Source organism: Alligator sinensis, unplaced genomic scaffold (genome assembly GCF_000455745.1).
Source record: "Alligator sinensis unplaced genomic scaffold, ASM45574v1 scaffold482_1, whole genome shotgun sequence".
Taxonomy (NCBI): domain Eukaryota; kingdom Metazoa; phylum Chordata; order Crocodylia; family Alligatoridae; genus Alligator; species Alligator sinensis.
In genome coordinates, this window is record NW_005842084.1 from 1,431,983 (window position 1) to 1,447,876 (window position 15,894).

The 15,894-nt window shown below is 37.0% G+C and overlaps 1 protein-coding gene across 1 annotated transcript in view; it reads left to right on the forward strand.

Moving 5' to 3' along the window:
- Positions 1-3,944, forward strand: part of KHDRBS2 (KH RNA binding domain containing, signal transduction associated 2) — a 726,669-nt gene extending 722,725 nt beyond the window's left edge. The window contains exon 7 of the mRNA XM_025204492.1: positions 3,628-3,944. Coding sequence (XP_025060277.1) covers positions 3,628-3,725 — 98 coding nt within the window. The 3' untranslated portion in view covers positions 3,726-3,944. The remainder of the gene's footprint in view (positions 1-3,627) is intronic.
- The last annotated feature ends 11,950 nt before the right edge of the window (positions 3,945-15,894 follow it).

Sequence of the window (15,894 nt, forward strand, 5' to 3'; positions counted from 1 at the left end):
AGCAGGAATACTGGCACATTCCAATCAAAATACCCAGCCTTGGTTACAAACAATGTCCAATGCCTCTGAGGAAGGCTTGAAAACACCCTGACATATGTAGCAGAAAGAGAAGAGGGGATTGAACAATTAGCAAAGCCCAAAATCATGGGAAATACCCATAGTAGAACATTGGCATAACTATACCTAGATTATCCCTGACTAGTAGCTGTCCAACCTCTTCTTGAACTCATCCAGTGACCAAGAGTCCACAACTTCCCAAGGCAGTCTATTCCACTGCTTCACTGTTCTAACAGTGAAGTTGTTTTTCCTGATATCCAGTATAATGTAAACCTACTTTGCTGCAACTTCAAGCCATTGATCTGTGTCTTTCTCTCTTCAGCAAGAGAGAAAAGGTGCTTTCCCTCTTCTTTATGGCAACCCTTCAGTTATTTCAAGACTGCTATCATGTCCTGACTTAAGTGCCTTTTCTGCAAGCTAAACATGCGTAGTTTCTTCAGCCTCTCCTCATATGATTTGCTTTCCAAGCCCTTTATCATGTTTGTTGCTCATCTCTAGACCCTCTCTAACCTCTTCACATCATTTTTAAAATATGGAGCCCAAAACTGCACACAATATTCTAGATGAGGCCTAATCAATGCCAAGTAGAGAGGCACTAACACAGTCCCATCTTTTCAGTAGCGGAAACAAAAGGCAAAAAAGTAAAGGTTGGATTCCCATCACAGCTGAATCTTGGGACATGTAGGTCTTAAGGAGAATCCAGTTTGGCTTGTTAGAAACTTAGAAAATTTACCAGAGAGAATGTACATACTGGCTAGGTACAAACATTCAAAAAGGCCAAGGAGAAATTGATCTAAGTTATGCAGTTTTCTATAAGTGGCATAGTTTAGATCTGTATCGAACAGAGCACACATTTGCCCTTTGGTGTGGGGCAGCAGGGCAAATATTAAACCGGGTTCTGCCATTCTAAAACCAGTCCATGCGTGCTATATTTCTGTTCTGTTATAGGTACAGACCAGTTTCCAATCCCTTTTACTAGTAAAAGTGATTACACACTTTTAACCTCTACCTGGCCACTATCGATCAGGAAGCAAGGCTACCATCATGCTCCCAATTACTAGCGTTCCTTACTTTGGTTCTTGGCTCACTTCCTTCCTCAGGCCTGATCTTGTTAACAAGTTAACATTAGGAAGGAAAACTTGAGCCCATGTCTCCTCTCCATGTTTTGTTGGTTCTAGGTTCCTCCTCTTAGTACAGCTTAGACCCATAAACTAGATTCATGTGCATAGGATATCATTCTCACCAAATTTATATCTTGAGTAAGTGAACCTTGTCTGCCATGCCAAGCCAAAGGAATTCACCTGTCACCATGCTGCTGGTCTCCTATACCTATGAACAGAGTGGGTCAGTAGAAGAATCAAGGCACCCTATTGGAAGACATGATGGATGAAAAGAAAATCATGTTCATATATACAAATGTAAATCTTTAAATTTTATAACGAAGGGGATGAGATCTCCAAAAATTTCTGGTCCCCATTAAAACCTATTACATTAAATAGTGCAATATGTACTACTACATTGTCTCTCTTGTAAGAAAATTATTATATTCTCATTTTAGGCCCTGGGAACAAGGTATAATTTAAAATAGCAAGAAATTAATTATTTTATGACAGCTGTAGTACAGTCCTCCATTGTTTCCCTTTTACAGTTCTCGCTTACTGCTCATTTAGCATCCTTTCAGACACAGTATTTTCCATTCAAATTCCTTTGCAGCATTTTTTTCCAGATCTCCAGTTCTTGATGCATAGTCAAACCATGTAATTTTCACCCCACAACAATCAAATAAAAATCTTAGCTCATACAGTAATGTTTTTGAAAGGTTAGACTTCAATACATACTTGTAGTATAAGTTCAATGATCATCAGTGAAAAAATAAGTAAATAAACTGTGGTTTCCAGGATGCTGTCTTACGCCTTTGCAACAGAGAAATAGGGGACCAGACACAACCATCTGGTAAATATTGAGCTCTTAATACTGGCAGACATAATTGTTGTATGACTCCTTGAGTTTCTTGATGAGGAGTGATGTAGAGAAGTCAAATGATTTTGCAGTATGAGATTTGGTATCAGAGCTCACATATTTGGGTCCTGGCTCTATTTCTTAACCATGATACTGTTTTTCTATCATTCTTTCTGTTCTCATTGGCTTTCAACTGCCTGTATGCTTCCTTCATAAACCCTTATACAGAGGTTGCCTTCATAAACCCTTATACATAAATATAGATTAACATAGTCTTTGTACCAGTCTAACCAGTTTTATACTTAACTTTCCAAACTTACTTCATTGCTATGAATACAAAATTTGCTCAAAAGTTGACATAAATTCTTCTATACATAATAAAATCTAGATGGCGGAACTCCTTCGCCTGATATACTTGCCTTATTTTCAGTGATTTTCCTTCCATTATTTTCTGTCCTTCTTTTGGTCCAAAATGGATGTAGAAAATCAAATCTGTTTCAAGTATCCTTTTATGATTCAGCTACTGATCTTGTTAACATACAAGATGCATAAAGTGTTGTTCACTTTGGTGCTTTAGCTTAGATGTTAGAAGCTCAGTATAAAATGAGTTCTGAGCTGGCAGACTAAAGTAGTGATTTTTTCCGGAGCTAATTGAATTACTGGTAAAGTGGATAGTCATACTCTGCTGAAAGTGATGGAATGATATATGTTAATTGTTACTGCACGTTTCATAGGTAGACCATTAAACCTTTTTAATAAGATTCCTTAATAAGGAAGTATGGGTTGGAAGAAGAGACTTTAAGGTGGATAGAAAACTGGCTGGATTGTCAGGCTCAAAGGGTAGTAATCAATAGCTTGATGTCTAGTTGGCAGCTGGTTTCAAGTGGAGTGCCCCAGGAATTGCTCCTGGGATTGGTTTTGTTTAGTATCTTTATCAACAACCTGGAAGATGGGATGGAGTGCACCCTCAGAAAGTTTGCAGGTGACACCAAGCTGTGGTGGAGTAGTAGATACACTGGAGGTTAGGGCTACGATTCAGAGAGACCTCAATAAATTGAAGGATTAGACCAAAAAAACATATCATGAAGTTCAATAAGGACAAGTGCCAAGTTCTGCACTTAGGACAAAACAGTCCCATGCAGGGGTACAGACTGGGGACTGACTGGATAAGAAACAGTTCTTCAGAAAAGGAGCTGGGGGGATACAGTGAACAATAAGCTGAATATGAGCCAACAGTATGCCCTTGTTGCAAAGAAGACTAACAATATACTGGGCTTCATTAGTAGGAGTGTTGCCAGAAGATTGAGAGGAGTGATTCTTCCCCTCTATATGGCACTGGTGAGGCCACATCTGGAGCACTGTGTCCAGTTTTGGGCTCCTGTACATGACCCAGGTGTCAGCATGGTGTATCCACTTTATGGAACTTCTTCTCACTGGCCTCCTTGGTCCCTCCCTGTTTCTGATCATGTTGATTACATTGATTACCAATTTCTGATCACTTATACCATTAAAATGGTAATATCTGTACCTGGCCTAAGAGTTGCCAGCACTTTTATGATTTTGTTTTTTCAACTATAGATTTACAAAAACTGTTCTCTTCTTCTGTTTTAGCACAAGAAGAATGGGCCACAACCCGTTCCAGCCTAAAGGCACCACCTCCAAGGTCAGCCAGAGGGGGTTACAGGGAACACCCCTATGGTAGATATTGAAGGTCCTCCTCATCTGTGACCTCATCTCAAAGACAATTAATAGCCTGTGGTCTCCACATAAACAGCAATGAGACAAGTAATAGTCCATTTCTTTTCTATCCTAGGGATTACTGCTCATTATTATCCTATGTACTACTTGTATTTCCTATAACACTGGAGTGACATTGGCATTAGTATTATTTTATAACACGGACTTAAAAAAAAAACGAAATTTTTTTTGGCAAGCATTGTCTATAAACCATTCAAAAGATGATGTTCTCTTGGTTGTTATTCATTGTTGTGTGTATCTTTAAGAAGCATGATGCTGTTACAGATCTAGAGCCTTTCCATACTAGCTAAAGGCTGAGTTTTTGTTTAGGGTTGCTAAAAGACTGTAATATGATTTTTTTTTTTGGAATCAGACAATAACCAAGCTGTAGATAAGATGTTTTAACCTGTCTTTTTTAATATATGTTAGTTAGATTAAGATGTTCGATATTCAGTTTGTAAATTTAATTTTAAATGCTGTTTTAATGGGGTTGAAAACAAGCAGCTACTGTATGTATGTAGCTAACTGAATTTGTTCAGTGTTTTAACCTGTATTTGTTAAAAAAAATCACATAAAGTTCCATGTGTAAGCTTCTCTAAATAGGAAACCATAATTTTGTCAAATATGTTTGCCATAATTTGTCAATAAAGCTGAAACCTTTTGTAACAAACTAAATTTGGAATTACTTGTTTTCTAGCTTTAAATGCCTGCTTTATTTCTTTTTCAAGAGATGCCTAAAATGTTTTATATATAAAAATTACAAAAATGAACCCAAGCCTGTTTTAAGAATTTTGTGTAAGACTTTAAAAGTTGTATTAATAACTTATGGTTGTTAAATAATTTAAAAGTTAACAAACTAAACTGTTACATGAATCATGGTTAGTAACCACTAATGTATAACATGTTAATGGAAAAAATTGCTTTAGAACAATAAATGGATTTTAAACTATCCTCTAAGCTTGATCTTGCTAAACACAAACTCTGATTGACTTGTTTGTATTAGCATGTCTCTCGTGAGAATGTAATGGAGTTTAAAGAGGTAAGATTACTACTTACCACTGTTAGACTGTCTAAATGCTAGTTCTTCAACCTTTGAGTTTCCCCGCACATTAAATATCCCATTCAACATGTAAGCATTGCATAGATTCACATATTTGTTTTCACTCAGAGGAGTGTGTTGAATGCATTTGCGTAGTATATAACAATTTGTCTTGACAAACAAATCATCAGTGTCACTGCCCAGTTGTTGCTATTCAACTTCAAAAACTCTATTTGTAATTTTCAGTGCTAAATATCACCGCCCTTGAAGGCAGTTTAGAGGGCTGATATTTCTTTTGAGACTATCAGACTTGATGGCTGATGATTATTAAGGAAATATGTCGCAGGACTCAAAGGATGACTAAACGTTAAACAGGTAACACTAATAGTAACTCTGTAATTTTGAGTATGCAACAGTAATGTTAAATATTCTCAGTTAAGTTACTGATAGTTAAAAAAGTAAACCTACCAAAAGATAACAAATAGGTATATAGGCTATTTAAAAAACTAATTAACATTAACTAGTGACAACAAAATTATTTTACAATACATAACCCTCAAGGTAATAAACAGAACTAAAATTAACAATAATAGTAATGCAACTCTTGCTAACAACAAATATATAACCTAAATTTTGATGAAAAAACAAGAACAGAAGACTTGATGGTAGGGATGCCAAAACTGTTAATCTTTTAAATACAGTTTTTTTGTTTATGGTGGCTTTTTGTCAATGTGATTGGTTTACTTTTTTGATGAGAATAAAGCATAGGTCTATTACTGTTCAGTTTGTGAAAAAAATCTTTTGCAGCTGGAGTTGCATGCTAACATTTTAATAGTTTTTGAAGCACATGTCCTGACACTTGAAACTGAAATATTGTTGAAATAGAGTCAGTAGGTTACATGTTGATTATATTGAGTTTGTTCTGTCTCACATTTCAGGGACTCACAGGCAATGGACAACTAAGCAGCAGATGAGATGAGGAGTGTTTAGGTAAGCTACACCAAAATTCAGTTGTTGGTTTAGGGGGGGTTCTTTTCTTTTCTTTTTTCTTTTTCTTTTTTGATGTTTTTCATTGCAGATTCTTTTCCTCAGTAATATTTTTTTATATTTTTCTTAATGTATTTCTTTTTGTGAACAAACTAAAACACAGTAAAATAATTTTAACATAAATAATTTTTTCCAGCAATGTTTGCTTGCATAAAAGGCTGATGATGACAGTATTAATTCAATTAACAATTTGCTTCTATGTCATGTCATACTTTTCTAACAAGTCCATCTTTTCTGAAAAAAAGGAGTGACAGGATATAATGTATCCCTAATGTAATATTTTTATGATAAATATTAATGTGAAATTCTTAGTAATTTCTTCCCTTAAAGGTAGGGTGTCATCTCTACAAAAAGCATAACTATATTTTAGAAGTAAACTAGTCATTTAACATACAGTGTATTCTGAAAGGATGCCATTCTGGCTTAGAAACTACTTTTCAAAATATGCACCATTACTTTGATTGACAATGAGAGCATCTACATGAGATACTGTGTCACTGTAGCAAGGAGCCATGGCGACATAGCTCATCACTATGGCAAAGTAGCATCGGCTGGCACAAACTGTGATGCTGATGCTCTTCACCATAGCAACAAGTAACCTCGCTATAATGGCACATCGCTACAGCAACATAGCTGCTAAAAATGACTGTGAGGGGCCAGGACAGCACAGTAACAGCTGCTACTGCACCATCATTTAGTACTTCCTAGAGGTAGTACTAATGATGACACAATAACAGCTATGCTGTGCGGGGCATGTGTAGATGTGCCCAGTGTGTAGAAAGATAGGAAGTTTGCTATTAGTTCTTTTACAAAGAAGTATACATTACATTTTGGAATGGATAATAAGGTGATAGACTTGAATCACTGCACATTTTTCCATAGCTTTCTGCTCACTATATTTAAAGGAAAAAATATTTTAGATATTTTTGTTAGGAGGACTACAGTGGTAATTTATTTTGTTCTAAGATGGTGATTTATATTCACGTCGTTCTGCTAGAGACATCAGGTAAATTTGACTTTGTCAAATGAACCAGGAGGGTCATGCTTATCACACACAAAATACACAAAATGTATTATGGCTGTTAAATTCTGTGCACATTGACAAAATAAGATGATGACATCTCCCACAAAATACATAAAACCAAGTGTTCATCTAACAGCTTTAAACAGCACATGGTAAAATGTTGTCTAAACTTCTTTGTGAAAAGGTTGCATACTTTTTGCTAAATTCTGTTCACTTTCTTAATAGGAGTTTTCTCACTGATGTCAAAGTTTTCAGGCATTCAGTGTATTCAACATTAATATAAGTACGGCAGGCGTTGGCCTTTTGTCAGATTATACAAGATCCAGGTTGTTTTATATAACAAGGAATAAAAGGTCAAATTTTCATTTATACTTAGTTTAATTTATAAATGGAAAACAGCAAGAACATTTATACCTATTCCAAGGTTTAATTGTGGAATCAGAATGGAATAAGATTTTTGGGTGCTTTTCTATGCTTTAAAATTACACCATTTTAACTATAGGGTACATCCCACTTAGTGTGGATGGAGCTGTACTGGTGCAAGGAGGTTATTACAGGATAGTTCATTCCTTTACTGGGAGGAGAATCAATTTTACTGGGTTTAAGGAATCTTTATACTGGTATAACCGTGTACAATTTGTGTTTTACTTTGTTACTATCTCACTAAAGAATGGCACTCCTCACCAAAACTGCATGTATATATGGCCAAGCAGTGGGTCAGATTTGTAGATAATGGAAATTGGCATAGCACATTTGAGGATGTAACCCAATACATACAGTTTGACAGTAGCACAATGGCATCTAATATTACCATTTCAAGGATCAGTTTTGCAACCATTACCTGTTTATAGTAAAAAACTTGCATAATGCAGCTGTCATGACACTGATGTGCTGTAAAATACTGTACTATTTATAAAAGTGGGTGTTATTTGGAAGCAAATAATCTAACAAGTCTGTGTGCAAATATTTGTGGGAACACTTGTTTGTAATGTTGGTTCTTAGAAAGAAAAAATGAAAAATTACACCCTGATGACAGGAGTACAAATCATAGTAGTCACATGTCTCCTCAAAACATGTTTTATTGCATATATAATATATATCCTTTATAAGGAATCCATGTTATTACTAATTTACAAAATGGCAACATGATAAATTTGTTTATTTTAATTACCATACATCTTTAAATGTTATATGATCACTACTATGAACATTACACATACAGCATATACTAGGGTCAGCCAAGTTTATATAGCCCTCAAAATGATAGACATTGTTAGAAAATACATGTGCTTCTAAGTGTTGTTTTAATCATTTGCATGGCGTTAGTCAGCAAACAAGTTTTATTTGGCTAGATTCAAATACCAACGAGATTTTTTTATGTTAACATTAAGAAAAATTAGTTTTGGTCATCAGAAAAAAGTACATTTAAAGTATAAAAAAAATTCAAGAACTAAAAAATTGGAATTCTATTAAAACCTTTACAAGACTATTCATCAAAATGCTCTCATCTTTAAGATATTTTAATCTATTAAAGAAATTAATACATTTAATCTGACTTTTTGAAATACAAATGTCCTGTCAGGCTAAACTGTATATTATTTTACATTATGCAAAAATATTCCTGTTTCTATCTTGGTAATATAAAGATGAAAAGTCTGTTATTAATTTTAACAGAGAAAGATTTTCTTTCAAGATTTTCCTCTTCTTTCATCATATATACTATCTAATGCATGCTCTCCAGGTCTCCTGGTTAGAAACCTTTCTTTCCCCAGTTAGGAACTCCTTAGGTAGATTATTGAATTGTAAACACAATCAAGCTGCCTTCAAAGTATTGATTGTTCTGAATGGATTCAGTTGGATTGATGCAAAGCAGAGGTTTCTGGAATCATAATGTCGAGAAGGCTACAACGTGGAATTGTTAGTAACAATTGTCAGTGGAAGAGATTTACATCACAAGTGCTAATTGCACCTCTTTGTGCGTATTAAAGCAACTGCACTTGAGGGGTGAATTATTCCAAGGATAGGATACAGTTTTTAAAATCTGCCTATAGCTCCATAGGGACAATGACAGACAAACCTGCCAGGGAGGAATTGGTGCATTTTCAGGCCTGCCAAAATATCCATTGGTAGGAGTCAACAACCATCTATGGGCTCCAGATACAGTAAAGCTTTTCTTGCTTTTTGATTGACTTTCTATTTAAGAGCCAAGGTTCCAGGGGCTCATACCGAAGGAACTGCATCAATAAATGTCTCAAGACTGACAAGTATTTTAACACAGAAGGTTAACTAGGCCTATGTAAGCATTTCTTTTCCATCGAAGTTCATCTTGCACCACCATGATTTGACTTAGAAACTGCCTGATCTTTATATTACTAAACACTGAAAATCAAGATCTGTACAGCAGATCTTCAGAGCCTTCCACACTCAATGCAAGTTACGCTTAAAACAGTCCACAGTCAGACATTCCTCAGTGCTCACCCATTCATGCTGTAATGCAAGGATAATTACCTGAATAGACTTGGAAATATGAGCATTGTGCATAAACCACAAACTCCTCACACTAGCCAGGCTCAGATTTTACTCCATGTCTGTTGTGAAAATATTGCTCCTTCCTAAGACAAGGCAGAGAAGGTCCTGTCAAGAGCTCAGGCTTGCTTTTATCAATTAGAAAATGTCATAATTAGGTGCAAAAGCAATGAGTGCATACTCTAGATCACCTATTTGTGCTCTGGTGTGCAGAAGACAAGTAGGGCAAGTTATTGTGGTACTGTGCAGACTGGTCATGTTCTAGTTACTGTGGCTGTTGCAACCTTGCAACTACAATTGCTACAGTTCCTTCCCTACCAGGAGCCACTCAAAGTTCAGACAGCCACTGAGCAGTGTGAATGCTGGGTGAGGGACCTGAGATTTAGTTCTGAACTTCCATAACAAACAAGGCTAACGTACATATTGGAGATGCAGCCCAACAAAAGACTTTACATTTTAATATAAGCATATTCATTTATAATGAAAATGAGTTAAATATTATTCAGAATTATACTTACATATGCTTTATACAATAAAGGAAGTGTTTTCTTTTCTTTTGTTTTTGTTCAGTGGAAACAAAGACTTTGGGCTATGTTAATGAGTTTTGCTCATTTGACTATAGCAATAGAAGTTTTATTTTGTATGCTCTTTTTCTAGTATACCATGCCAAAAAAGCTGAGCAGAGTTAAATAATACAATTGTAGCATTAAAAAACAATGGCAGAAGAAGAAAGTGAGAATTAGAGACAAATACAACATTTATTAAAATGGGAATGTGAGTCAGAAAGGCATAGAGGTATTAGACAGGTTTTTCATCTGAATTTTGCTGTATGGGAAACACTTGTATCAGTAAAGATATGACAATGTGATGTGTAAAAAAGGGATACCACTATTAAGCTTTATTAATCTATATGCAACCCACTGACTCTCAGTGGTAGCACCATCCTAGAAAAATTCCATAGAAAATGTACCAGGCCAGCCTCTGGCTTCTTTAATTTTCATTCCATCCAGGAAGAGCACACACCAGCTGAAACTTCCTCAGCCTGACAAAGGGCTTTTAAACCCGAAAGCTTGCTTAACATTTTTTTCCAACTATTTAAGTTGCTCTAATAGAAGATATCAGATTCACCCAGCGAACCTTGTCTGCCTATAGAAAATGTAATAAGTGTAAAAGCAGGGTTCTATAGAAGCAACTTTAAGCACCCTATAGGATTTAATAGGGAGCATTTCCTTTTTAATTATAACTTTTAAGCAATCCCATAGAGCTACATAGAGAATTATATTCCTACTACAGAATTTTATGTTGTTTAACATTTTTATAGCAAAGCTATTAAAGGCAACAGGATACTTTTACAAGGGTAACCTGAGCCATTTAAAAGAGATTATGTAAATACTTCTGGGAACTGAAATGGCAATAAGATAAAGTGATCTGGACACATTTTGTGAGGCAGGACTTGGATAACTTTATCTTATATGCAAGTCAATAGTTTTAATAGTATCTTTTTCATTATATTAAAATATAAACCTTAAATAACTCAGTATGCAAACATTATTAGGGACAAGACAGCACAGCATGCTTGTATGTTTTAGTAGCGAGAAGTATACCAATTACAGAAATTAACACCCCTCCCCCAAATTATGTATGCCACTTCTCATAAAACACATCATAAAAACAAAGACCACCATTACTGTAACTGTCACAAGCAATCCTTTGTAGTCCCAAAGTTAGACAGAGTGCAAACCAACCCTGCTGAATAAGCAGAAACACAGCAAAGTCAGAAGACAATCACATAAATACTAAATATTATTGTGTTCTGAATTTTTCTCCACTAATAGTAATTTGATAGGACCTTGCAAATTGCTCCAAATATTGGACCCTGATTTCTATTAGTAACAATATCCTATCCAATCTTACCTCTCATGCTGTGCCACAGGGTTTGAAAAGGTGCTCAGGTAACTATCTCAGACCATTTAAGTCTTTAAAGATAGTCAGCAGCATCTGCCATTCCCTGGGTTATTGTAATATTTAATTCTTAGAACCACTACTACTGTAACTCATTATGTCCATTATCTAAAACCAACAAGAGATGAGAGTGAAAGTTCAAAATAAATGCAATATTTGCTAAAATTTGGCAGGAGGCAGGGTAGATTTGCACCTTATAGACTAACTAAATCAGACATGTGTAAGGTATTATAAGCAACAACTTGCTTCATCAGATGCTGACCATAGCTACCTAACGAACTCTATTAAAATTTGGAGAGGAAATGTGAATCAGGAAGGCAGAAAGCCATTAGAAGGTTTCTACATCTGGAATTTGCTTCAAGGGAAAGGTTCTTTTATCAACAAATATCACCTTATATGAAGTAGAAAAAGTCAACACAAGTTTCTCCATTTACTTCAGTACTTGGTTCTAGTTCTACATGTTAAATTCCAACACATGGTTTGGCACTTCAGCGAACATTAAGGAAGATGGTTTCTACCCAGGAGAGCTTACAGCCCAAACAATAATTACAAGTATTTAATATGCTTTTCTCTTGAATGTATTTATTTATTTATATTATGCATTTATTTTGCACTAAAAAGGAGTGCATACCCTAACTAGTTGCTGGAATAATGGAATGCATAGATGGATAGTGGATCCCATACTGGTTTAGTATGATTTTGTTAAAAGTTTCCAATCCATAGATAATCCTTAGTTGACTACATAATTTACTATAATTTCCAAAGCAGTGAAATATGTGTTGGTGCATTCCCCTAAATCTATAACATCACCTATATGTTGGAACAGGGGGCATTTTCTCAAATATAATGAGACTGTGACTTTAAACAGAGGACCAGGCCTTTTTTTTTAACCTTTACTCAAAATGTGTCACTACTTCACAGCTCCATTTTGATTATATAATATTGTTAAATAGGTGCATTAAATAGTTATTGGAAAGCCTGAATGGTTCTTTTTTTCTAGAACAACTGAATCACCTTTCGAATCTAAATTTCGATTTACTGAGGAAAACCAACATTCTTGAGATTCAACAAGCATGAAAGTAATTTCAGGCTTTCATACTTCAGTCTGTAAATCAGAACTCAGGTGCATAGAACAAAGGTCATTTCAGACCCACGCTATCATTGTGTGCGGCAGGCATTCATGTGTCAAAAAGAATAAATGAATGGAGAAAATCTTTCAATGATGATTAAAAAACAAAGTGTTGTCTTGCACAAAGAGAGTGCAAAGAGCCTGAATGGATAGTGCCATAACATGTTGATATCCTTAGAAATATATGAATTTTAAATGATGCAAATAAGATATAAGAAGTGTTCTAGAGCCCTAGTGGGAGTAAATTTCATTTTTAAAATAATGTTTTATGTTTTCCCTAATTACCATTACCCTTAGTCAAAATGCAATATTATTATGGAAAAATAATACATAAAGATAGAAGATGTTAGGATTTATAACTATCATTTTTACATGGTTCTTGCCATTATAAATGCACTGCATGATGATAGATTACTTACAGGAAAACAGTGAGCACATTTGTTACAGTGCTTTACATTTCAGGAATTTCACATTGTCTCTCAATAACACTTGAAAGAGTCTGAGAGCAAAACAGCTGATCTGTGCATTTTGGTTTCTTAGTTTTGGGGTTTTTCTCTTCACTTCTGCAGAGTAAACAGAACAAAATGCAAAGATAAAAACCAGTGGTATCATTGTTCACTGTATTCACTCGCTATTTTGTATCGATTGCCCAACTAGTAATTCATTACATTTCTCCTTGGACTTTACAACAATTTTGTACTACCACCAGTCAAATTGAGTTGAAAGCTCTGTCACATGCAGCTGCTTACTTTTTTTCTTTTGTGCCTCCCAAAGGAGTATGTTCCTCTATACAACTACAAAAGATAATCAAGGACTTTCTCATTCAAATGCAGTGTTAATATTCCCTGATAAAACATAGAACTGAACTGAGCAGGATAATAGTATATTAAATTGATAGTTTATTGCTTATTCTATATGGTATTTTGAACATTATATATCTTTTTAATGTCCATATTGGAATTCCTGATGTAAAGGTATAAACAAGTGAGAAGAGTATATTAGGCTGGATTCCTTTCACTAATAGTTACCTTGTTGATGAAGGGTCAAATCCAAATGCCTATAGTTCAAGCGAAAGTTTGGTCTCAGTGCAAAAGGAGCAGGGAAGGTGTTCAGAAAATAGCTCATGATTATCTTTTTCTAAATCTAAACAAAGCTAGTGTCAGTTAAGAGCTATATTGTAGCAGCTTCATGCTGCTTAGGAGGCAATGTAGAGCAGCACAGCCCCATGAGAGGCAATGGGGAATCATTTGTTTCTCATTGCTACTCACTTCTCACAGTGGTGTCACAGCACCCCAGTGTGCTGAGGTCCTTTTAAGGGTACCGTACAATATTCACACTGTTAGGTGTGCAAACACCTGCACATAATTCACAAGACAAACCTAGATAGTCCAAGAAGGAATTGATTGTATGAAAAACATTCTGAACTGTTGGGGTCCTTCTGAATCCTTTGCAACAATTGCTCCATTATTTTTTTATAGTCAAAAAGAAGAGTGAAAGCTAAGATCTGGCATCTTCTAAGGGGAGCCTTGAGCCTAACAAGGTTAAAAACTACTGGTTTACAGGAAGTAAGGACTCAGAGCAATCTCTTAGGATAAGGCAGGTTACTCCCCAAAGCTAAGTACAAACATTCAGAAAGCCCAAGGAGGAGTCAGTCTAATTTACACGGGTTTCTGTAATCTACCTAGGTTAGACTGGTAGTGAACAGAACACATGTTCACCCTTTGGTGGGGGTTGCAGGGGGAGGCATTTAGGCTGTCTGCAGTGGCCAAGTCCAGCATGTTGGGGGCACTCCTGCTTGACTTCTTGCATGCACCATGAGCTTCCTGCACTGCCAGAGATTGTTGAGAGCAGCTGAGTACCTGGGCCACTCATGATTGGCTGCCAAGCATGGGCAAGCATACTCTCAACCCTGCTTGCCCCAGCTTGGATGCTCAGTGTCCATCTTCCTCCCCCTCTGCTCACCCCTGCCCCCCCACCCCCCGGGTAGTCCAGGAGCCTGAAACTGCAGGCCAAAAAGGCCTTGCAGTACCCCAGGTGCCCATGGCCCAGGTACCTGCCAGCAGTGGCCGAATTGTGGAGGGTAACAGGGTTGCCTCCACTCAGACCCAGTCCCAATGTTCTGCTCCATACTATCCTAATCCACCAGAGGCGGGCTGTCCCCACCAGCTCCTGCTCAGGGTGTGGTCCATGCTGGGGCCCTGGTGGCAGGATGCCTGGCTGCTTACCTGGCTCTGGCCACTGAGATGTGATGTACAGGAGCCAGGGGCAGGTCTGTGAGGCTGTGACTGAACACGGCGGCATAAGGGTCCCTGGCTGGGTGTGTGGCAGCCAAGGCTGGCTCTATGGGGCTGCGCCTGAGCACAGGGATTCTCCTGGGCTCAGTGTCAGGTGTGTGTGTACATTATGGGGTGCTTCATGACAGGGTGTGGGGACTCAGATGTCCAGGTACCAGAGCTCATGGAGGGGACACAGGTGCCTCTCTTCCTCCCCCCTGTTGCCTGTCTGCTGCTGACAGATGGTCAGAGATGACAGGGTCAGGGAAAGGGGCTCTGCTGGCTCAGATCTGGGAGAACTTGGGGGTGGAGCCCACTGGGCACTCTGCCAGAGGAACCAAGTGCAGGCTGAGTGCCAGCGCGCCTCCCTGCAGGGATGGAAGGGTAGCAGGGGGCCATACAGGAAGCTCGGTTGTTGGCTAAGAGTGATCTAACTTGAATTGATGAGGGATCTGGTATGGAAGTCCAAATAACTGGGGTAACCTAAATCAATGAAATTTGAATGCCCATTGATCCAGATCTTTCTTAGATTGGGTTCTGCCATTTTTAGACCAATCTATGTGCACTGAACTTCTGTGGGTTTATATAAATTTCCAATCATCTAGACTGGTATAAGTGTAATGTCTGTATCTGTAAGTGTGCCAGCTCCAATCCACAGACTAATGTATGATATAAGTCCCCAGTGGGACTCAGTTCTTGCACCCCACAATTCAAGAGACTGCTACTCTGAATGATCCTTGTGTACAAATTAAAGTAGAAGAGAAACCTCCTAAATTCCTTGATCAAACCCCTTCAGCTTCTCACAAAACCTTGTTTCCAGCCTTACCCAGATTAATTTAATCAATTTAATTTCAGATGCCTATATGTTCAGTAGAGAAATTATTTGAAACTGTGTTTCATTTCTTTGTATAGCATTCAGGTGAATAAAATAAAGTTTTACATTTCTTTATCCATTTCTCTTTATTTAATAAAAATCATAGACCAAATTGTATCAGGGCAAGTAAATTTAATTCAGAGGTCATGGTCATAAATGCATTTTCATGGAGCAAGAACTGGCAGATAGATTTCTTTGTGAAGAAGCGGTACACCCGGCTTGTATAACAAAGTGTATAACAAAGTGAGAAATTGAGCAATACTGCTG